The sequence below is a fragment of the Leptidea sinapis genome, chromosome 4 (genome assembly GCF_905404315.1).
Source record: "Leptidea sinapis chromosome 4, ilLepSina1.1, whole genome shotgun sequence".
Taxonomy (NCBI): Eukaryota; Metazoa; Arthropoda; class Insecta; order Lepidoptera; family Pieridae; genus Leptidea; species Leptidea sinapis.
In genome coordinates this window covers 6,458,469-6,482,634 of record NC_066268.1, presented here as the reverse complement: position 1 = coordinate 6,482,634, position 24,166 = coordinate 6,458,469, and the positions used below count along the sequence as shown (strand labels likewise).

The 24,166-nt window shown below is 38.1% G+C and overlaps 1 protein-coding gene across 4 annotated transcripts in view; it reads right to left on the bottom strand.

Annotated features, from left to right (window-relative positions):
* Window positions 1-702: 702 nt before the first annotated feature.
* LOC126979704 (venom allergen 3-like) overlaps window positions 703-24,166 on the bottom strand; it is a 45,964-nt gene continuing 22,500 nt past the window's right edge. For 2 of the 4 annotated variants that reach the window (XM_050829166.1, XM_050829168.1), the window contains exons 9-15: window positions 21,685-21,853; window positions 13,630-13,732; window positions 11,465-11,540; window positions 9,040-9,089; window positions 3,702-3,816; window positions 1,514-2,464; window positions 703-845 (exon numbers count right to left, since the gene is read on the bottom strand). In XM_050829166.1, coding sequence (XP_050685123.1) covers window positions 729-845; window positions 1,514-2,464; window positions 3,702-3,816; window positions 9,040-9,089; window positions 11,465-11,540; window positions 13,630-13,732; window positions 21,685-21,853 — 1,581 coding nt within the window. In that variant the 3' untranslated portion in view covers window positions 703-728. Of the gene's footprint in view, window positions 846-1,513; window positions 2,465-3,701; window positions 3,817-9,039; window positions 9,090-11,464; window positions 11,668-13,629; window positions 13,733-21,684; window positions 21,854-24,166 lie in introns of those variants that run through there. The other 2 variants (XM_050829169.1, XM_050829170.1) reach the window with 2 other exon arrangements.

Below are 24,166 nucleotides of genomic sequence, written 5' to 3'. Positions count from 1 at the left end.
TATAAAAATAGTTTTAAAGAAGGTCAGATGTTAATCTAATAGCTGTACCAACACCTCAATGGCATCATCATATTAAATTAATAAATTCTTGAGTGCCATACGAAACATAACAAACATTTAATGAATAATTAGGCTACGCGATGAAACAAAAGGCAAAAGGAAACGGCTTAGCCTCACCTGACATGGAATAATGGATTTATGTTTCCATGCAGCGCAGTTTTTCAGCCATCCCCGCCTCCCTAGGTTGTTGAGTGGGAATGGATGTATTATTACTCCCCGATTACCTAATTATGCTATATTTTTTATAAAATGTAATATGAAAAAAAATGTGTTCTTAGTACCCTTGCAAGTGTATGTAAGTGTGTGTGTTAGAACCTGATCGTATATTGTCGTCATGCTATCTCATCGGCACCTGTGAAAAATTTATCGTTGAGAAGGCTCGTTGGCATTTTACCAGTGGGAGGCTCCTTTGCACAAGATGTCGGCTGTATTATGGGTACCACAACAGCGCCTATTTCTACCGTGAAGCAGCAATGTGTAAGCATTGCTGTGTTTCGGTCTGAAGGGCGCCTGTCTTATGTCTCAAGGTGACGAGCGCTATTGTTAATTTTTAAAATGGTAATTTTTTAAAATGGTAAATGTTTTTTTTTAAATTGGTAATTTTTTACCAAAAAACATGAACTTGCTACGAAATAAATGAACTCAGTGTAAATTTTTATTTAATGATTTTAGAATCCATGCAGAAATCTTGCTCCATCAGGAAAATAGATAGGATTGTCTCTTTGTCTGTTCTGTTGAGGAGTTTTCTTAATAGGCCGCATACGACGATCGCTGGGTACCTGGAACTAATATAATAAGAAGGTTATCTTAAGGTCATCGACTATCGTGAGGCATAAAAGGTATTTATTTTCTCAAAATTGATTCCTTTAGAATTCTTTTTGATGTCATCTCTAATATACTAGATATTAGTACCGCTTCGGAAACAAATGGCGCTCTGAGATAGATGAAGCGGCGCTAGAAACTCTCCCAGCATCCTTATTTTGTGCTCTTTTTAATCAAATATACAATATTGTACTGTCATTGTTATTGCTATAAAATAATCATAATCTAGTCCCAGGCTGTCTGATCACTTAAAATACAGCTGTGGAGTAGTTGAATTTACAACAGAGCCATTTTTTAACAAAACATTTACATTTATTTATAGATAATGCCTGAACAGTGGCTAGGACTTTAAACGTGAAATTGTAAAGTCCTGTCTTTGTATCGCTCCATTAGAACTAGTGGTAAGAATGGGCTATATTTCCAGTATACCTACTCTTTGGTTGTTTTTTTTAACTTCTTATCATTGGCGTATTTTAAATTATCACGTAGTCATGTATCAAAATTCTCTGAAACAATCTCTGTCTACGCTTCTATTAGGCAGAGTTTTCGTTCAGTTCTGACATCTTTTCCGGCTAAGTCAGCAATTTACTTTATAACTAATAGTCTAGTATTTTTTTATTTAATAACTTACCCCATTTCTGTGTCTAGAGTGCTTCATGTTATGCAGTCTTCTTTCAAGATTATCAAGCTTTTCTTGGTAGAATTTTCGCCTGTCTTGACTCAAAACTTCCTCTGAGAATCCGTTTCTTATATTTTTATGTAATTCATTGCCATCATGTTTATATAAATCCTTATTTTTTCTTCTCATCGAATACAAATGTTTGACTTGCCTCTCCGTATCTTCTTGCTGATTATGTAAATAATTCTCATGTCTTTTTCTTTCTTTAATCTCTTCTTCATTATTAACACCAACGATTTCACTTTGGTCATGATTTTGCTTTCCTAACGAATCAAAGTTTTTACTGTATTTCAAATTAGTGTTAAATTGAACATCTTTTTGAGAATCAGTGTGAAATGTTTCATATTTACCATAATCTTCATTTTTAATGTCATCTAAAAACTGTCTATGAATATTATTCGGTTTACCAATAATTTCATAGATATCTCGTAACTTCAAGTCGAACAATTCTCTCTCATTAGTTCCTATTTTCATTTGTCTTAATTCCTTTTCTATATCGTTTAATAAAACCATCAATTTTGATTCGGCGATATTTCCTATCATTGTACTAGTTATATTATTTGGTGGAATATTTGGGTGTAAATTACTAATAGGTTCATGATATTCAATTACATTTTCTTTTTTTGTTGTAGCTGTTTTAGTAACTTTACTATATTCTTCTAAAATTGGTCGTCGAGTTGATTCTAGTGCATGGCTAAATATATTTATATTCTCGTTTTTTTCATTCATTTCATTCCGTTTTTGGTTCAAGTAAACCGATACTAACTTTTTTGCTTCTGTAAAATCTTTTCTTGGTATAACATCTTTTTTTTTTCTATTTCGCATATTCCCACCGTTACTTTTTCTTGTAGGTAGTACAAAAATAGCAGACTTTGTAAATATGCTTCCAAGTTTTCGTTGTGCCTGTAAAATAATCCAATGCTTATACTTAATTTAATTATTTACGTAATATTTTCGACACGCTCTTTTGCACCTTGTTTTTTTCAAGATTTAGATTCAGATTTCTTATAAGTCAATTTTGACAAATTTGAGAGATGTAACAATTACTTCAGACGGTAGTAATTGCTGTCAAATATGGAATACTACCTATAGCTTACCTGCCATTTAAGTATATACCATTAAATATATTATCTTGTATGGGCATATTATTTATGGTTGTAATATGATATTCTATCTCAGCATACACCAAAAAGCTGTCGCGAAAGCGAAGCAAAGTAGGCTACAAAGGGATAAGGGATAAAGGGACATAGCGTCTAGGAGGGCACGCGAAGAACCTTTATTCGGGCAGTAGTCCAGAAACAGATCAGAGAATCAGATGCGAGGTTCGGGGTGGCTATAGGGGAGATTGGAGGCCACTTGGGAAGATATTCCCCACAATCAGTTAACCTGTTGGCAGTTATCAGTTAACCAGGTATCTTAAGCTGTTGTTAATATAATTATAATATTGATGCCAGTGACGTGGTAATCATATCAGACATTCACCAGTGGTAAAAACCAGACATTCAAAGTGGAAGGAACTTGGGTGGTAGATGATATATGTCTTGACCGCGATGACGATACGTTTGAATCCTCAACAACAATGCGTAGAATATTGTGAGGAACACCTACCTCTGAAAATGTAACAATCAAGACAAATCTGTCAATAAGCGGCAGAGGTGAAAACTTGAACTTTATCAGTATAAAAGTACTAGGCATTTATGTGGTTAAATACAATATTCATTTATTACGCTATCATACACAAAAATAACAATTTATATTACATAAAAAAAATTAACACTTCAGAACTATTACATTTATTTTGCATTAAATAGTTCATCTCTCAGAAAAAACAACTTTCATCCATAATAAACTGTAAAAATATTTAACGGGTGTGATTCGATCCCTCGACCACACGTTGTTTCGGCTTCGCAATCACAATTATTCAACCACTGGTCCAATGACCGTATGATCATAAAGACGAAATAGCCGAACTATAATTAGTAAGAAGTATAAATCTTTTATCCTTAATTTCAACGACTGTCTTACGAATTTTCGATCAGGCCACGTGTCCTGACGCGAATTTAACATTTTATATCCATCCCAAGAAAAGTGCTCAACGCCGTTAAAGAAGTTTCCACTTCAAAAATATGAATAAACTTACTTTATGCAAATTACCATAAGGTTTGTATGCAGGAGTATTAAATGGCTGCCGGTACAGGCTAACAGGACTTCCGAAATATCTTGGTCTGATCATGGTTTGCTTTATAGCTGAATTGCTGAAAAAAAAAACGTCCTTATATAAGCTAGCACACCCTGATGACCTCCAAATGATCCGAAACTACCCACACCGATAAATCGCGAGTAAAGCCGTACTAAAAAATAAGTTTTATTTTTTTTTATATTAACTGGCTCCGTCGACTGAATGTCGACGATTCGGCCAACGCCAAGGTGGAGAGAATTTTTATTTTAATTTAGCTGATTGAAGTATATAAAGAGCTGATTTAAAAGGAAATGATTGGTTGATATAGATGTGTTTTTTTTTGTGAACTGAAGAATAGGCAACAAGAGTTAGTACGGTTAGTAATAAACACCCATAACACAACAATATTAACTACCTTGTTAGTATCTAATCTAAGTTTAAGGGAGAAATGTGTGAATGTAAGTGGGAATATGTGCCTAATAGAAGCGTAGAAAGTATGGAGGATAGAAATTACAATTTAATATCATTGCGGGAAATAAATTTGTAAAAAAATAAGTTAACAATGCCTCACGAAAGTTTTCATAATTTAAAATCAAATATCCGTGTCACACTATCTCTTTTAAATAGTCAAATTGGTAGAAAATTTAAATATAGGGCACCTTTACAACCATAGTTATAACATTAAAGAAAAAAAAAAGTTGGGGGAGACCTTTGTCCAGCAGTAGACATCTTCCGACATGATAATGATGATGACGAATACATTAAGAGAGTTCCTAAAATAATTATATTCAAGAAACAATTTTCGGTACCACTTAATTAAATTTTAACGGCCTTACAAATAAACTTGGTACTAAGTTATAACTGATGATAAACAATGAAAATGCAAAATGTTTACAATATCGTTGACAACACTGTCAATAAAATGATAATTCTGAAGTTTTCTGAATGACAAGCTGCCTTGCAAATAAACGCGGGAAACGTTACCTATACGTCCGAACAAACCATTCGTATGCAAAATGTCTACTTGTAAACATTTTACATATTCTTGGTTTATGCTTAGTTATAACGTTATGTCAATTTTATTTGTAAAGCCGTAAAAGTTTAGCAGAATTTTTGAAATTGTATCTACTGGATTTTCAACTTTTAAATTAGAGCTAACCATTGTCAGGCTTACGTGTTAACAAGCGCTACCAACGTCATGAACTGTCATAAGATATCACAATTATTAATTACATTCATTTATCTACTGTTAATATTTAAATACTAATTAATATAATTATCACTATGATTAGAAATAACGTTATAATAAGTTTACGAAATAAGTTAAAAGAAAGCAAAATGGAACACGAGAGCTACATACATGCGCAAACGCTAGAAGTAGCCGCCATTTTACGACCGTAGGCAGTGACACAAATAAAAAAAAGTTGAAAGGTTTCAAAGCGAGTGACAGCTGACAAAGCTTTCATTTTCGGGCCAACTAACAGATGGCACTACAGTCTTCTGAAAACGTCACTTTAAGGCGAGGTTTTCCCAACACTTTAGGCACAAAACACTCGAACGTATTTATCTATAGCTCTAGATATATACGTTCGACACGGGCATGGCTGAGACACTAGCCGAGCGAAGCGGGTCAACGACCCCACCCCGGAAGGACCGCGTAATATTTTATAAAAATGGTAGCGCAAGAGTACGAAATGTTGTGATATTTTTATGCATTTTGAAGTGAAACTTCTTTAGGCGCATGAGGGTAATTTTTTTTACAAATGAAACGGAAAAGAACGTTACAGAAATATGAGACGTTTTTGTTCAAGGGAGAGAGCGATTGACACCGATTGAGGAAGAGTATTTCTTACTCTCGAGCTTCCCTACTAGCCTTGTATCGTGCAGGTTTAGCGCGCGGCCGCTAGTAAGTAGAACATCTTCCCTACTAGCCGTGAATCGTGCAGGTTTCGTTTTTAATTCCAAGATCGCCGCCGCGCAAAATTATGATTACAACATTATGGGGATCGTATCCGAGGTTCTGGAGGGTGCAGAGAACGATTTTGGGATAATTTTTGAAATCAAAGATGGCCGACGCTCAAAATTATGATGACAACATTATGGGTATCGTATCCGAGGTTCTGGAGGGTGCAGAGAACGATTTTGTGATCATTTTTGAAATCCAAGATGACCACCGCTCAAAATTTTGATTACAACATTATGGGTATCGTATCCGAGGTTCTCGAGGGTGCAGAGAAGGATTTTGTGATCATTTTTGAAATCCAAGTTGGCCGCCGCTCATAATTATGATTTCAGCAATATAGATATCTTGTCTGAGGTCCTCGAGGATGCAGAAAACGATTTTGGGATCATAATTTAAATCCAAGATGGCCGCCGCGTAAAATTATGATTTCAGCAATATGGATATCGTGCCCGAGGTACTCGAGGGTGCCGAGAACGATTTTGTAATCAGTTTTGAAATCCGAGATGGCCGCCGCTCATAATTTTGATTTCAGCAATATGGATATCGTGTCCGAGGTTCTCGAGGGTGCAGAGAACGAATTAGGGATAATTTTTGGAATCGAAGATGGCCGCCGCGCAAAATAATGATTACAACATTATGGGTATCGTATCCGAGGTTCTCGAAGATGCAGAAAACGATTCTCAAAATTCGTCCTAGACAACCTCGCGCATAATTATTATTACAGCCTTATGGGTATCGAATCCAAGGTTCTCGAGGTTCTCGGGGGTGTCGAGGACGAATTTTGAGCGGTCGCCATCTTGGATTCCAAAAATGATCCCAAATTCGTTCTCTGCACCCTCGAGAACCTGTGACACGATATCTATATTGCTGAAATCATAATTATGAGCGGCGGCCAACTTGGATTTCAAAAATTAATCCCAGAATCGTTCTCTGCACCCTCGAGAACCTCGGATACGATATCCATATTGCTGAAATCTTAATTATGAGCGGCGGCCATCTTGGATTTCAAAACTGATCACAAAATCGTTTTCTGCATCCTCGAGGACCTCGGACACGATATCCATATTGCTGAAATCATAATTATGAGCGGCGGCCAACTTGGATTTCAAAAATGATCCCAGAATCGTTCTCTGCACCCTCGAGAACCTCGGACACGATATCCATATTGCTGAAATCATAATTATGAGCGGCGGCCATCTTGGATTTCAAAACTGATCACAAAATCGTTCTCTGCACCCTCGAGTACCTCGGACACGATATCCATATTGCTGAAATCATACTTTTGCGCGGCGGCCATCTTGGATTTAAACAATGATCCCAAAATCGTTTTCTGCATCCTCGAGGACCTCGGACACGATATCTATATCGCTGAAATCATAATTATGAGCGGCGGCCAACTTGGATTTCAAAAATGATCCCAGAATCGTTCTCTGCACCCTCGAGAACCTCGGATACGATATCCATATTGCTGAAATCATAATTATGAGCGGCGGCCATCTTGGATTTCAAAAGTGATCACAAAATCGTTCTCTGCACCCTCGAGAACCTCGGACACGATATCCATATTGCTGAAATCATAATTATGAGCGGCGACCATCTTGGATTTCAAAACTGATCACAAAATCGTTCTCTGCACCCTCGAGTACCTCGGACACGATATCCATATTGCTGAAATCATACTTTTGCGCGGCGGCCATCTTGGATTTAAACAATGATCCCAAAATCGTTTTCTGCGTCCTCGAGGACCTCGAACACGATATCTATATTGCTGAAATCATAATTATGAGCGGCGGCCAACTTGGATTTCAAAAATGATCACAGAATCGTTCTCTGCTTCCTCGAGAACCTCGGACACGAATTCCATATTGCTGAAATCATAATTATGATCGGCGGCCATCTTGGATTTCAAAAATGATCACAGAATCGTTCTCTGCACCCTCAAGAACGTCGGATTCGATACCCATAATGCTATAACCATAATTTTGCGCGGCGGCCATCTTGGATTTCAAAAATGATCCCAAAATCGTTATCTGCATCCTCGAGAACCTCGGACACGATATCCATATTGCTGAAATCATATATTTTGTGCAGCGGCCATCTTGGATTTCAAAAATGATCACAGAATCGATCTCTGTACCCTCGAGAACCTCGGATTCGATTCCCATAATGCTGTAATCATAATTTTGCGCGGCGGCCATCTTGGATTTCAAAAATGATTACAAAATCGTTCTCTGCACCTTCGAGAACCTCGGATACGATACCCATAATGTTGTAATCGTAATTTTGCGCGGCGGCCATCTTGGATTTCTAACTTCCCTAAAGTACATACATACAAATATCCCGCGTGGCATAATATTCAAAATAATATTCTGTAAATTTTATTTTAGTACTTTCCGACTTCCATTTACCTATATATTTCAACAAAGACGCTGTCGCATGATCATTTTTTTTTACTATGATTCCCGCTTTGTACTTGTTTGCTAAAATCTTACGTAATGTGAGCCCGAGAGACACGAACACAGTACCTTCCTTGACAGTGATCACGGGCGTATTGCTCGCTTGAGCGAGCATGCAACCAAGGCGTCGCGTTTGGTTTATTACGAAAAAAATTAATATGAAATAGTTCACAAAGCGTATTGATAAATCCCACAGTGAAAACTTATAAATACTAATAACCTATCGAATAAAATAAGTTTTGTGTTTATAGCTATCATAGTTTTATGATAATATAAACAATTCAAATGAAAGTCTATTTTTCAAAAAATAAATCTATCGAGATTTTTTTTCGTAATCGTGTTTTCGAAACTGAGATAATTTAGATAAAGAAATGAAGATAAACATGTCAAAAACCGTAGTATTTGTAGAAGTATTTTAAGAAGATTTTCAAAAGAGTTACTTTTTAGGACTATAGCGCCTTAAGGCGTCTGTCCCACCCCTGGAGGGCACTCGTCCAAAGCCAACCTCAGGTGGTGTTTAGTTGGTAGGCACCTAGGTTTTACGTGAGTCCCACATAAACAACGCAGACTTAGGCTGCGTTGGTATGCATTACCATTCACCATCTCTCTCCCGTCGTTAGGGCGGAGGGTACCGGTGCCCTAATTGTCTTTTAATTTTTAATAATAAGTGTATACTCTAATTATAAGTGTGGAAACTTTAAAATACAGATGTAACAGTTTTATTATGTGCTTTTAAATTGCGAACCCCTTCTACACCATATTATTATGATAGCACATGAATACATAACACATTAAAGAAATAAATATAATTCCACAATATTAATTGAAATAAATCTAAATATATATCACTTAATTAGTAGGTACACTAATGTAAACTTACATAAGTCGTTGAGGAGGCTTAGTTCTTCGATAGTAATGATAATTTGTTTCCTGCAAATTTCGTCAAATTAGTTATAGTCGTAAAAGTCGTTATCTCATAATGGACAACGGATTAGGAGCTCTGCAACATAAAAATGCTGCCAGTATTCTTGTTATCCTGGAAATGTATTATTATTATTATTTAGTTCATGTAATTTAAGTTTAGTATTGTAAATATAATGTAAATATTGCTCCATGATAACGCAAGACCTGATACAGCTCGGGAAACCGTTTTAACCATACAGGAATTGTAATTAGAAACCATTTGTCACCCTCCAATGGATTAGTATTTTTTTCGTGATTTGGACAATTTTCCACGTGATAAAAAGTTTTCTTCTCAGGAGGTAGTACAAAATGCTTTCACACAGTTTGTTGAATCTAGATCACGCGAGTTCTATCGCAAAGGCATAAATGACCTTCCTATTAGATGGCAACAATGTAAAGATAATAATCATAATTATTTTGATTAAATAAATTAAAAAATAAGAATTTCAATTTTTCAGTACAAATCGGCAATTTTATACTTTAACCCCTCATGGTAAGCAAATAATTTATATTGAATAGTGTTGTGCAACATTTAAAAAAAATTAAATGATCTGTAAAGTCTTGTACCTACTTGATTCTTGCCATAAAATCCAGGATATCAAATAAAATCAAATCAAAATCAGTTTATTTACGTATGTCACGGAAATGATAGTCAATGTCTCACAAAAGTTATTGAGTACAGTAGCTGCATCATCCACATACACAATAAACCACATAATTACGTTAGAAACACATAATATTAGGTGAATGAGCATGATAACATATTTTGCTAAGATCATTTATACGTCAAGATACACTGTGACAGCTGTGAAAGCGTCGACATAAATTGAGATTGACAGTTAACCTCTATTTTTAGCAATTCACGCATACAAACACAAAGTGACATACAAATCGCGAGCTATGCCATACAGCTTGTCACGCACACTAAAGTAATAAACCTGGCCTGTTCTCATCGGTTATCTAAAAGGAACAGTGTAATCTAGACGTATAAATTATCTTACATAATTTGAATTACTTTGCTGATAATGGTAGTACACGATCGAAAGTTTTAGCAAGAAAATGGGCGGTAATCAAATTATTGTATTACTATCAATCAACTTTAAAAGTAAAATGGTCGTAATTTTCTAGGTGGCCTATGACGTCACGTTTCAGAAATCAACGCAAACGACAACGTAACAACCAAAACTTCAAGTGATAACACAGAGCCGTGACGTCATTTAACCAAAATGTTGAAGACTTTATTAAACTAGGTCGTTTGCTGCATTTTAATTTATGTAATATCCTGTTAACCTCAATGTTTTTAATAAGACTGGGTCATTTATTAAATTAATTCATTGATAGTTATATTTTATTTAATTCAAATAGATCTCCAGATACGAGTATATTAGTAAATGTATTAGTAACAACACTTCTTATGAACTGCGTTAGTATTATTAGAGAAATATATCTATAAACCTAGATCTAACTATAAAAAGTGTATCTGGAAGGAACAGTCAGCACTGGCAGCATTTTTAGGATGCCGTTACTGCTTACACGTAGACAGGGAGATTGCTTTTTTGCGCATTATGGCATGGAAACCACGGTAGCGCCAACAGCCTCCTAAACTCATTATAATACGGGACACGTAGAACGCTTTAAGGCGAAGAGTTAACAGAAAACACGCAAACATGGTGTTTTTAGACAAGTTTTGTGGTGAAAGTATAGCATTTCGAGCTATGAACACTACTTAATCCTGTTACACATATCCTTAAGTCTTATTTATAGGTTGCTAATGCTTGCTGTTGGTTGTAGTTAACACTGTCGAGCCTTATTGAACTACCACTTTTCTTTGAAGTTAAACAAGTTTTTTGGCATGGCGTGACTAATTTTTTTGGTACTTCTCTCAGAAAAGTTATTCTTATAGCTTGTACTCTTTTGTGTAGGTTAATTTATTCAGATTACTAGTGAATAACGAGGATTGTAAGCATATAAACTGTTTTCCACGCAAGAATTTTGAAATATATTGGCTTTGTTACATAGATGGCGGGCCGGCAGCCGTGAACTCATATCGCTCAAGGTCGCTGGCATTTAGTGTCGCCTTTAGCCCCGCGCGAATAGGATACCCACAAGCCGCTCGAGTAAAAGACTGGCAGAGTGCTTTGAATAATAGCTGCGGGTGCCGTTGTGGTGCTCATAATCTATCCGGCATCCTGTGCAAAGGAGCCTTTAGTCGCCTTTTACGACACCCTTCGGCCTGGGACTTTTTATGCCCCGGGGAAGCACAGGGTATATAAGTTGAGTATCATTTATCTACTCTTTAATTATATTTACAATTAATTTGTCTCATACAAAAATAAACTTACCGGTTCTGGATCAATCCTGTTGTGGTCCTCATACATCTCAAACGATTCCCCGAAAATCCTCAAGGACTGATTGTTCCTAAAATATAATCGAGTTATATTCTTTAATGTTTGCTGTATTTATTTTGTCGCCAACTCCCATGTCTTGCGAAATCGAAACTTTTATTATTCAACATAATATAGTATTAAATTGCCGTTTTATTGTAATAGGTACTTGGAATTGACATAGAACCTTCATGGTTTGATATTTTTGAGTGCGTCTTTTTTCAAATGATACCTATGTAGTTATTCTTTTAAAAAATATGCAACCGCGTTCGATAATCGACTTTCAGTGAATACGAGTTCCGACGCGGCACTAACGCGACAGAAACAGCTAGCAATATCAATGGAGAGGGGACTGCTAATGATGTAGAAAAAAAAAGCTGGGGTCGTGTCTTGCGCAGCTTCTTCTCTCTTAGAGTGCCATTTGTTTCCGAAGCGGTAGTAGTATCTAATATTAGAAAATAAATGCCTTTTATATGCTTGCTCCAACGGACTACCATTTTTTCGTGATTTGGACAATTTTCCACGTTATAAGTTTTCGTCTCAGGAGGCAGCATAAAATGCTTTCACATAGATTGTCGAACCTGAATCACCACAGGTCTATCGCAAAGGCATAAATGACCTTCCTATTAGATAGCGGAAATATATAGATAATAATGGTAATAAATTTGATTAAATAAATATTTTAAATAAAAAATAGAACAAATTTAAATTTTTCAGTACAATTCAGCAATTTCATACTTTAACTTGTTCTGTTTTTGCCTTGGTGGCAAAAAATACGGGCATCCATTTTAGAGGAAGTGCTAAATAATATAACAAAAATATAGTTATTTTTATAATGCAAGCAGAAAATGCACACACATTATTGTATCTAGAACATTCTTAAGATAAGATTAATAATGTATACACTTCTATAATAAAGTGCCAGCCACTGTTCAGGCATTATCTATAAATAAATTTAAATGTTTTATAAAAAAATGGTTCTGTCGTAAATCCTATTACTCCACTGCTGAATATCTAAATGATCGGACAGCCTGGGACTAGATTGTGATTATTTTATAGCGATAGAAATGACTGTACAATATTGTATATTTTTATTGAAAAGAGCGCAAAAAATAATGCTGGGAGAGTTTCTTGCGCCGCTTCTTCTCTCTCAGTGCGCCATTTGTTTCCGAAGCGGTAGTAGTATATAGTAGTTATTAGAAATGACATCAAAAAGAATTCTAAAGGAATCAATTTTGAGAAAATAAATGCCTTCTAATATGGATATGCATTACATTACATTACATTAAGCATATTACATGCTAAAATGAACCATAGATTACAGATTAGATAATCCTCTTCTTTTTGCTAAAGTCTTTCATATTGATGTGTGAACTGGGTCGAAAGTGGGTTATTTATTACGTCAAATATGCGGGCGAGCAGAAAAGTCACATGAAAATTCATTCCTTAACTCACGCACAATTTTTTTTGTTTGGATGTTATGGTGAAGGATTCTTAAAAGTGACTCAGTTTTGATATAAATATTGGGATTAAAAAGATTCTCCATTTAATAATAGCATAAATATTTATGTAATTTAATAATAGTATAAATAATTATACTATTATTAAAAATAATATTTATACCATTATTAATTTGTTATTAAATGCCATATTATGGATCGCCATAATTTGCTATGTTAATTGAAATAAGTGGCGCCAAGCCTTAATACTCTTGGTTGCGTATTACGCGCCATCTTTGATTTTTGACGTCATAATCGGCAGCCATGATACTACCGTTTTCACGCGAAATTTAAAGAACACTGATTAAAAATACAGTAATTTGCGTTACAGCTACACTCTTATATATTCTTTGACAGCTAGTAGACGTGTACCTACATTAAAGAAGAGGAAATGTGCAAACAATGTGTTTTTATTTAAATTACATTAAAATTTTTGAAGTGAAAAATTCTTTAGCGGCGTTGAGCACTATTCTTGGGACGGGTATTAAATGTTAAACTCACGTCAGGACACGTGGCCTGATCCAAAGTCCGTAAGACAGTCGTAAAACTATGGATGAAAGATTTATACTTGTAACTAATTATAGTTTATTATATAAATAAAATAGACAACAACATAATACTTACTGAGGCTTGTAAAACCTGCTGGATGGAGCATTCTCAATGGTAAATATAGGCAAGATCACAACTGGCGGTTTGCATTTGCCGTTTTTACATTCTTTAATTGGAGCTGTCAAAATAATAAATAAAAAAATACTTTAAACAAATTTCACAATATAGGTACCTATAAAATATCTACTGGGATTGAGCAGGTTGTCAAGTGTAAAGCAGATCCTGTAGATCATTAGATGAAGCCATGACCAAGAGTTACAAGACATACAAGATTTATCAACAATACGTCACTTGAACGGCTGGCTCAGTGGAAAGTGCGCTCGCACGGAACTCGCGAGGGCACCGGTTCGAGCCCCGCATCGTCCATAAATTTTGTTTTCAAATTTAATTTTCCTCTTTAACCCTATATTTGCATAGAGAAATTCAAATATCCGCATTGTTCAGCAATCATTCCACACGGTCAGGTACTATATTCAATGGTATGTCCCTCTCGACCATAGACACAGAGTACGACGCTGGACCTATAGCCCCGCCGTGCCAAATCCAACCATGTGCTTAGGCTATAAGGTTGATTTCTCGAAATTTATGATTTTATTCATACATGTTTAAATGTTTCTAGAAAATATTTATGATATCTATATTATAAACTATTTGTAATAGTATTGGAATTCTTTTAGTCCTATTATTAATCAATAAAGAGAATATTTCTGTTATTTTCAACATCATATCGGGACAGAAACAATTGATCCACTCTAATAAATTAAGGGATTTACGGCATATACAGAATATCACTGATTTTTTCAGGGCTACGGCGGTATAAGTGCTGTTATTTGGAATTGACAGCGGAAAAAGCGTTAAATAACTGAGAGTGACAGCTCAGTCTCTTTCAATACGCATAATATACAAGCGTGCTAAACAAAGTCTAACTAAGCCTTACTTTATAAAGTGAAATGGCGGGTTATTACAATTATTAACAAGATAATTAAATACCATAACTTATTATTAATACATCTAGACAGAGTCTTTTGCTGTTAGACAACCGATAAAAACAGGCCAGAAATATTAGTTAGCACGCACACTAAGTGCGTGACAAGCCTTTGTGTTAGTGTGCGTGCATTGCTCAAAATAAAGGCTAGTTCTACAGTCTATCTTTTTCACGTTTTCACAGCTGTCATAGTCCATCTAGACGTATAAATAATCTAAGATAAATGCGTTCCAAATTCAATCCATAGATCAATAATAAAAATGTTAAAGTTTTTAATTTGTGACAATACTTATGGACACACAATCTATAGTAATAAATGGAGAGCCGTTTGTTCCTTTTGCTTATACTGTGAAAACTACTGAACCGATCGATAATACTGATACCATATGATACAGCGTGCTATACCTATACAGCGTGGGGCGGTACAATGGCGACATTAAATGAACACGGGTAAAGCCACTTAACAAGTAATCTAGTAGCCGCGACCTAGCGTTGTAAGTAATCTAGTAGCTGCGACCTAGCGTTGTAAGTAATCTAGTAGCCGCGACCTAGCATTGTAAGTAATACTAGTAGCCGCGAGCTAGCGTTGTAAGTAATGTAGTAGCTGCGAGCTAGCGTTGTAAGTAATCTAGTAGCCGCGAGCTAGCGTTGTAAGTAATCTAGTAGCTGCGAGCTAGCGTTGTAAGTAATCTAGTAGCCGCGACCTAGCATTGTAAGTAATCTAGTAGCCGCGACCTAGCGTTGTAAGTAATCTAGTAGCTGCGAGCTAGCGTTGTAAGTAATCTAGTAGCCGCGAGCTAGCGTTGCAAGTAATCTAGTAGCTCCCAGCTAGCATTGTAAGTAATCTAGTAGCCGCGAGCTAGCGTTGTAAGTAATCTAGTAGCTGCGAGCTAGCGTTGTAAGTAATCTAGTATCTGCGACCTAGCGTTGTAAGTAATCTAGTAGCTGCGAGCTAGCGTTGTAAGTAATCTAGTAGCCGCGACCTAGCATTGTAAGTAATCTAGTAGCCGCGACCTAGCGTTGTAAGTAATCTAGTAGGTGCGAGCTAGCGTTGTAAGTTATCTAGTAGCCGCGAGCTAGCGTTGTAAGTAATCTAGCAGCTGCCAGCTAGCATTGTAAGTAATCTAGTAGCTGCGAGCTAGCATTGTAAGTAATCTAGTAGCTGCGAGCTAGCGTTGTAAGTAATCTAGTAGCTGCGAGCTAGCGTTGTAAGTAATCTAGCAGCTGCCAGCTAGCATTGATAGTAATCTAGTAGCCGCGAGCTAGCGTTGTAATTAATCTAGTATCTGCGACCTAGCGTTGTAAGTAATCTAGTAGCTGCCAGCTGGCATTGTAAGTAATCTAGCAGCTGCGAGCTAGCGTTGTAAGTAATCTAGCAGCTGCCAGCTAGCATTGTAAGTAATCTAGTAGCCGCGAGCTAGCGTTATAAGTAATCAAGTATCTGCGACCTAGCGTTGTAAGTAATCTAGTAGCTGCCAGCTGGCATTGTAAGTAATCTAGTAGCCGCGAGCTAGCGTTGTAAGTCATCTAGTAGCTGCGAGCTAGCGTTGTAAGTAATCTAGTAGCTGCCAGCTGGCATTGTAAGTAATCTAGTAGCCGCGAGCTAGCATTGTAAGTAATCTAGTAGCTGCGAGCTAGCGTTGTAAGTAATCTAGCAGCTGCCAGCTAGCATTGATAGTAATCTAGTAGCCGCGAGCTAGCGTTGTAATTAATCTAGTATCTGCGACCTAGCGTTGTAAGTAATCTAGTAGCTGCCAGCTGGCATTGTAAGTAATCTAGTAGCCGCGAGCTAGCATTGTAAGTAATCTAGTAGCTGCGAGCTAGCGTTGTAAGTAATCTAGTAGCTGCCAGCTAGCGTTAAGTAATCTAGTAGCCGCGAGCTAGCGTTGTAAGTAATTTAGTAGCTGCCAGATAGCATTGTAAGTAATCTAGTAGCCGCGAGCTAGCGTTGTAAGTAATCTAGTAGCTGCAAGCTAGCGTTTAAGTAATCTAGTAGCCGCGAGCTAGCGTTGTAAGTAATCTAGTAGCCGCGACCTAGCATTGTAAGTAATCTAGTAGCCGCGACCTAGCGTTGTAAGTAATCTAGTAGCCGCGAGCTAGCGTTGTAAGTCATCTAGTAGCTGCGAGCTAGCGTTGTAAGTAATCTAGTAGCTGCCAGCTGGCATTGTAAGTAATCTAGTAGCCGCGAGCTAGCGTTGTAAGTAATCTAGTAGCTGCGAGCTAGCGTTGTAAGTAATCTAGTAGCCGCGAGCTAGCGTTGTAAGTAATTTAGTAGCTGCCAGATAGCATTGTAAGTAATCTAGTAGCCGCGAGCTAGCGTTGTAAGTAATCTAGTAGCTGCGAGCTGGCATTGTAAGTAATCTAGTAGCCGCGAGCTAGCGTTGTAAGTAATCTAGTAGCTGCGAGCTAGCGTTGTAAGTAATCTAGTAGCTGCGAGCTGGCATTGTAAGTAATCTAGTAGCCGCGAGCTAGCGTTGTAAGTAATCTAGTAGCTGCGAGCTAGCGTTGTAAGTAATCTAGTAGCTGCCAGATAGCATTGTAAGTAATCTAGTAGCCGCGAGCTAGCGTTGTAAGTAATCTAGTAGCTGCAAGCTAGCGTTTAAGTTATCTAGTAGCCGCGAGCTAGCGTTGTAAGTAATCTAGTAGATGCGAGCTAGCGTTTAAGTAATCTAGTAGCCGCGAGCTAGCGTTGTAAGTAATCTAGTAGCCGCGAGCTAGCGTTGTAAGTAATCAAGTAGCTGCGAGCTAGCGTTGTAAGTAATCTAGTAGCCGCGAGCTAGCGTTGTAAGTAATCTAGCAGCTGCCAGCTAGCATTGTAAGTAATCTAGTAGCTGCGAGCTAGCGTTGTAAGTAATCTAGCAGCTGCCAGCTAGCATTGTAAGTAATCTAGTAGCTGCGAGCTAGCGTTGTAAGTAATCTAGTAGCTGCCAGCTGGCATTGTAAGTAATCTAGTAGCCGCGAGCTAGCGTTGTAAGTAATCTAGTAGCTGCGAGCTAGCGTTGTAAGTAATCTAGTAGCCGCGAGCTAGCGTTGCAAGTAATCTAGTAGCTCCCAGCTAGCATTGTAAGTAATCTAGTAGCCGCGAGCTAGCGTTGTAAGTAATCTAGTAGCTGCGAGCTAGCGTTGTAAGTAATCTAGTATCTGCGACCTAGCGTTGTAAGTAATCTAGTAGCTGCGAGCTAGCGTTGTAAGTAATCTAGTAGCCGCGACCTAGCATTGTAAGTAATCTAGTAGCCGCGACCTAGCGTTGTAAGTAATCTAGTAGCTGCGAGCTAGCGTTGTAAGTAATCTAGTAGCCGCGAGCTAGCGTTGTAAGTAATCTAGCAGCTGCCAGCTAGCATTGTAAGTAATCTAGTAGCTGCGAGCTAGCATTGAAAGTAATCTAGTAGCTGCGAGCTAGCGTTGTAAGTAATCTAGTAGCTGCGAGCTAGCGATGTAAGTAATCTAGCAGCTGCGAGCTAGCGTTGTAAGTAATCTAGCAGCTGCCAGCTAGCATTGTAAGTAATCTAGTAGCCGCGAGCTAGCGTTGTAAGTAATCTAGTATCTGCGACCTAGCGTTGTAAGTAATCTAGTAGCTGCCAGCTGGCATTGTAAGTAATCTAGTAGCCGCGAGCTAGCGTTGTAAGTAATCTAGTAGCTGCGAGCTAGGTTGTAAGTAATCTAGTAGCTGCCAGCTGGCATTGTAAGTAATCTAGTAGCCGCGAGCTAGCGTTGTTAGTAATCTAGTAGCTGCGAGCTAGCGTTGTAAGTAATCTAGCAGCTGCCAGCTAGCATTGATAGTAATCTAGTAGCCGCGAGCTAGCCTTGTAAGTAATCTAGTATCTGCGACCTAGCGTTGTAAGTAATCTAGTAGCTGCCAGCTGGCATTGTAAGTAATCTAGTAGCCGCGAGCTAGCGTTGTAAGTAATCTAGTAGCTGCGAGCTAGCGTTATAAGTAATCTAGTAGCTGCCAGCTAGCGTTTAAGTAATCTAGTAGCCGCGAGCTAGCGTTGTAAGTAATTTAGTAGCTGCCAGATAGCATTGTAAGTAATCTAGTAGCCGCGAGCTAGCGTTGTAAGTAATCTAGTAGCTGCGAGCTAGCGTTTAAGTAATCTAGTAGCCGCGAGCTAGCGTTGTAAGTAATCTAGTAGCTGCGAGCTAGCGTTTAAGTAATCTAGTAGCCGCGAGCTAGCGTTGTAAGTAATCTAGTAGCCGCGAGCTAGCGTTGTAAGTAATCAAGTAGCTGCGAGCTAGCGTTGTAAGTAATCTAGTAGCCGCGAGCTAGTGTTGTAAGTAATCTAGCAGCTGCCAGCTAGCATTGTAAGTAATCTAGTAGCTGCGAGCTAGCGTTGTAAGTAATCTAGCAGCTGCCAGCTAGCATTGTAAGTAATCTAGTAGCTGCAAGCTAGCGTTGTAAGTAATCTAGTAGCTGCCAGCTGGCATTGTAAGTAATCTAGTAGCCGCGAGCTAGCGTTGTAAGTAATCTAGTAGCCGCGAGCTAGCGTTGTAAGTAATCTAGTAGCTGCGAGCTAGCATTGTAAGTAATCTAGTAGCCGCGAGCTAGCGTTGTAAGTAATCTAGTAGCTGCGAGCTAGCGTTGTAAGTAATCTAGTAGCCGCGAGCTAGCGTTGTAAGTAATCTAGCAGCTGCCAGCTAGCATTGTAAGTAATCTAGTAGCTGCGAGCTAGCGTTGTAAGTAATCTAGTAGCTGCGAGCTAGCGTTATAAGTAATCTAGTAGCTGCCAGCTAGCGTTTAAGTAATCTAGTAGCCGCGAGCTAGCGTTGTAAGTAATTTAGTAGCTGCCAGATAGCATTGTAAGTAATCTAGTAGCCGCGAGCTAGCGTTGTAAGTAATCTAGTAGCTGCGAGCTAGCGTTTAAGTAATCTAGTAGCCGCGAGCTAGCGTTGTAAGTAATCTAGTAGCTGCGAGCTAGCGTTTAAGTAATCTAGTAGCCGCGAGCTAGCGTTGTAAGTAATCTAGTAGCCGCGAGCTAGCGTTGTAAGTAATCAAGTAGCTGCGAGCTAGCGTTGTAAGTAATCTAGTAGCCGCGAGCTAGTGTTGTAAGTAATCTAGCAGCTGCCAGCTAGCATTGTAAGTAATCTAGTAGCTGCGAGCTAGCGTTGTAAGTAATCTAGCAGCTGCCAGCTAGCATTGTAAGTAATCTAGTAGCTGCAAGCTAGCGTTGTAAGTAATCTAGTAGCTGCCAGCTGGCATTGTAAGTAATCTAGTAGCCGCGAGCTAGCGTTGTAAGTAATCTAGTAGCCGCGAGCTAGCGTTGTAAGTAATCTAGTAGCTGCGAGCTAGCATTGTAAGTAATCTAGTAGCCGCGAGCTAGCGTTGTAAGTAATCTAGTAGCCGCGAGCTAGCGTTTAAGTAATCTAGTAGCCGCGAGCTAGCGTTGTAAGTAATCTAGTAGCCGCGAGCTAGCGTTGTAAGTAATCAAGTAGCTGCGAGCTAGCGTTGTAAGTAATCTAGTAGCCGCGAGCTAGCGTTGTAAGTAATCTAGCAGCTGCCAGCTAGCATTGTAAGTAATCTAGTAGCTGCGAGCTAGCATTGTAAGTAATCTAGTAGCTGCGAGCTAGCGTTGTAAGTAATCTAGTAGCTGCGAGCTAGCGTTGTAAGTAATCTAGCAGCTGCGAGCTAGCGTTGTAAGTAATCTAGTAGCTGCGAGCTAGCATTGTAAGTAATCTAGTAGCTGCGAGCTAGCGTTGTAAGTAATCTAGTAGCCGCGAGCTAGCGTTGTAAGTCATCTGGTAGCTGCGAGCTAGCGTTGTAAGTAATCTAGTAGCTGCCAGCTGGCATTGTAAGTAATCTAGTAGCCGCGAGCTAGCGTTGTAAGTAATCTAGTAGCTGCGAGCTAGCGTTGTAAGTAATCTAGTAGCCGCGAGCTAGCGTTGTAAGTAATTTAGTAGCTGCCAGATAGCATTGTAAGTAATCTAGTAGCCGCGAGCTAGCGTTGTAAGTAATCTAGTAGCTGCGAGCTGGCATTGTAAGTAATCTAGTAGCCGCGAGCTAGCGTTGTAAGTAATCTAGTAGCTGCGAGCTAGTGTTGTAAGTAATCTAGTAGCTGCGAGCTGGCATTGTAAGTAATCTAGTAGCCGCGAGCTAGCGTTGTAAGTAATCTAGTAGCTGCGAGCTAGCGTTGTAAGTAATCTAGTAGCCGCGAGCTAGCGTTGTAAGTAATCTAGTAGCCACGAGCTAGCGTTGTAAGTAATCTAGTAGCTGCGAGCTAGCGTTGTAAGTAATCTAGTAGCCGCGAGCTAGCGTTGTAAGTAATTTAGTAGCTGCCAGATAGCATTGTAAGTAATCTAGTAGCCGCGAGCTAGCGTTGTAAGTAATCTAGTAGCTGCGAGCTAGCATTGTAAGTAATCTAGTAGCCGCGAGCTAGCGTTGTAAGTAATCTAGTAGCCACGAGCTAGCGTTGTAAGTAATCTAGTAGCTGCGAGCTAGTCTTGTAAGTAATCTAGTAGCCGCGAGCTAGTGTTGTAAGTAATCTAGTAGCCGCGAGCTAGCGTTGTAAGTAATCTAGTAGCCGCGAGCTAGCGTTGTAAGTAATCTAGCAGCTGCCAGCTAGCATTGTAAGTAATCTAGTAGCCGCGAGCTAGCGTTGTAAGTAATCTAGCAGCTGCCAGCTAGCTTTGTTAGTAATCTATTAGCCGCGAGCTAGCGTTGTAAGTAATCTAGTAGCCGCGAGCTAGCGTTGTAAGTAAACTAGTAGCTGCTAGCTAACGTAGGCTGACGTAACTGACAGTTTGTCACGCCGTAGTCGTCAGAACTTGTAGGTGAATAGCGCCCACGTAAGGATTAAAATTTTGTTTTCTAAATGTACAATTACTTTGTTTAAAAATTTCCAAATTTCAATTATTTACTTAAACTATTAAATCAATTTTATTATGATTGCGGTTGAATAGATCAACTCGTGTATTCATTTAATGTCGCCACGTTGTATATTCGCATCACAAATACTTCAGTAATTGACATTTTATTTCATTATGACAATTATTCATATACTGAACGGGGGCGGGGTACTTACTTAATTTAGATGGCAAAATAACGTTTGCCAGGTCAACACTAGTTTTATGTAAAGATTAAGGAAATAACTCACGCATCGTTCGATTGCTTGGGTAACACAAACAACTGCTGTCTTCATCATACCCTGGTGGACATCCACAGCGCACCGTATAGCCGATATCGTTCTCCGTGGGCGGGTTAATGTTATATAAAGGTTTTCCACTATTAGGTCCATGCGAGAAGTTACAGATTATTGACATTGCCTAAAAAAAGTTCGATACCTTGAAAGTGGCACAAAAAGGTATAAAAGGCATTTATTACTCAAAATATCAATTTTCCTGTTGAATTCTTTTTGATGTCATTTCTAATATACTAGATACTATTACCGCTTCGGAAAAAAAATGGCGCTCTGAGAGAGAAGAAGCGGTGCAAGAAATTCGCCCAGCAATCATTTTTTTGCGCTTTCATTTTAATAAAATATACAATATTGTACATTCATTGCTATTGCTATAAAATAATCATAATCTTATCAGATCACTTAGATATTCAGCTGGGGAGTAGTATGATTTACGATAGAGCTATTTTTTATTAAAACATTATAAGTTTAAAGACTAGCGGACCCTACAGACGTTGTCCTAACACACGTGGAAAATTTCATAAATCGGTCCATACGTTGGGAGGCGATCACTAACATACGTAAGAGAATTATATATGGACTGTATTGAAAATCTAAACCAATCTCAAATTCACTGGAACACTAAAAAATCATTAAAATTGGTCCAGCCATTTCAGACGTAGTTCAATTGTCTGAAGAATCTACACCTTCCTCGAATCCACTTGAACACACACAGAAAATTTCATTCAAATCGGTCTAGCCGTTTAGGAGGAGTTCACTGTCAACACACGTACAGAAGAATTATATATATATATATAATACTAGTCGACCAGACAGACGTTGTCCTGTACACACGTCTTAAATTTGAAAAATCGGTCCAGCCCTTAGGAGCAGTTCACTAACATACACATGAGCAGGAGAATTATATTATATGGTCGGAATTAAGAGTCTAAACCAATCTCAAATTCACTGGAACACACCAAAAAATCATCAAAATCAGTCCAGCCGTTTAGGTGGAGTTCAGTTACAACAGACGCACAAAAGAAATATATATATATATATTAAGATAATGTAAGAACAGTGTCTGGGACTTTATTATAAAAATGTATACATTTACCCTTAAAGCTATTATGTTACACATTTGCACACATCCATGCACTTACACTCACAGACACTTACAAGCTCATCATATGCAAATTTGTGTAAATGGACGTAGACAAACTGATCTAAATATTAATTGCAATGGAATTAATCTTGACGAACCTGCCAGTACGATATTTTGAGATATTGTCCTAGATATGGACCTTAATTTATTGGTCACATTGTTAAGGTATGCACTTGAGTTGGTAGATTTGTGTAATTCCTTAAACTGAGGTGAATTGCTTCTCATCTTCTTAATTCTCATGTATCATGGTATTGTCGCGTCAGTCCTCAGATACGGTCTACTCAATAGCGGTAGGTAATAGCATGTACTTATCAAGCATTTAACCAGTGGGAGGCTCTTTTGCACAGGAAGCCAGCTAGATTATGGGTACCACAACGGCGCCTATTCCTGCCGTGAAGCAGTATTGTGTAAGCATTACTGTGTTTCGGTCTAAAGGGTGCTGTAGCTAGTGAAATTACTGGGCAAATGAGACTTAACATCTTATGTCTCAAGGTGGCGAGCGCAATTGTAGTGCCACTCAGAGTTTTTGGGTTTTTCAAGAATCCTGAGCGGTACTGCATTGTAATGGGTAGGGCGTGTCAATTACCATTAGCTGACCGTCGTGCTCGTCTCGTCCCTTATTTTCATAAAAAAAGCATGAATACGTGCTATATGTGGAGTATATCTGATTTTTTTATTAATGGGATGAAAGATGACTCCATAAAATTTTGTATTTAGGCACTTGATAAGAAAATAAATAAATATTTAGTCTACTGTCTTTAGCGATAAAATTTAGTACAAAAATAGACTAGACCTTGGGAAAGGACACGTTACAATATTTTGTAAGAAAAAGGCATAAATGGATTGAAATAGGGGATGAAACTTTGCATGGAAATTCTTCATTTTCGGAGATAAAACCAAGAAACTTTGCATTTAGGCACTTAATAAGAAGTAATTATTTAACATTTGTTCGAGCATTTTTGAAAGTTAGACCTAAATGGGGATAAAAAGGTTGCCGGCCTTTAAGGAAGGTGTACGCGCTTTTAAGATTTAAGTTCGCAGGGAAACACTATTAAAGAGACTGTCCACAATGACAAGGGATATCCACTGTATCGTAGAAAAGCGCTGAGCGGACTTAGAGTAGTTCGTGTGTGTATTATTTGCAAAGTATCCTAAAAAATAAAAATATGCTGCCCATATTAAGATCCCACCCGGACGAAGTCGCGGGTAAAAGCTAGTATGTACATATATATTTGAAGGACGTAAAGTAAAACAAAATAATCATTAATTTAAAAAGGCTACTGAATTAAATCCTCG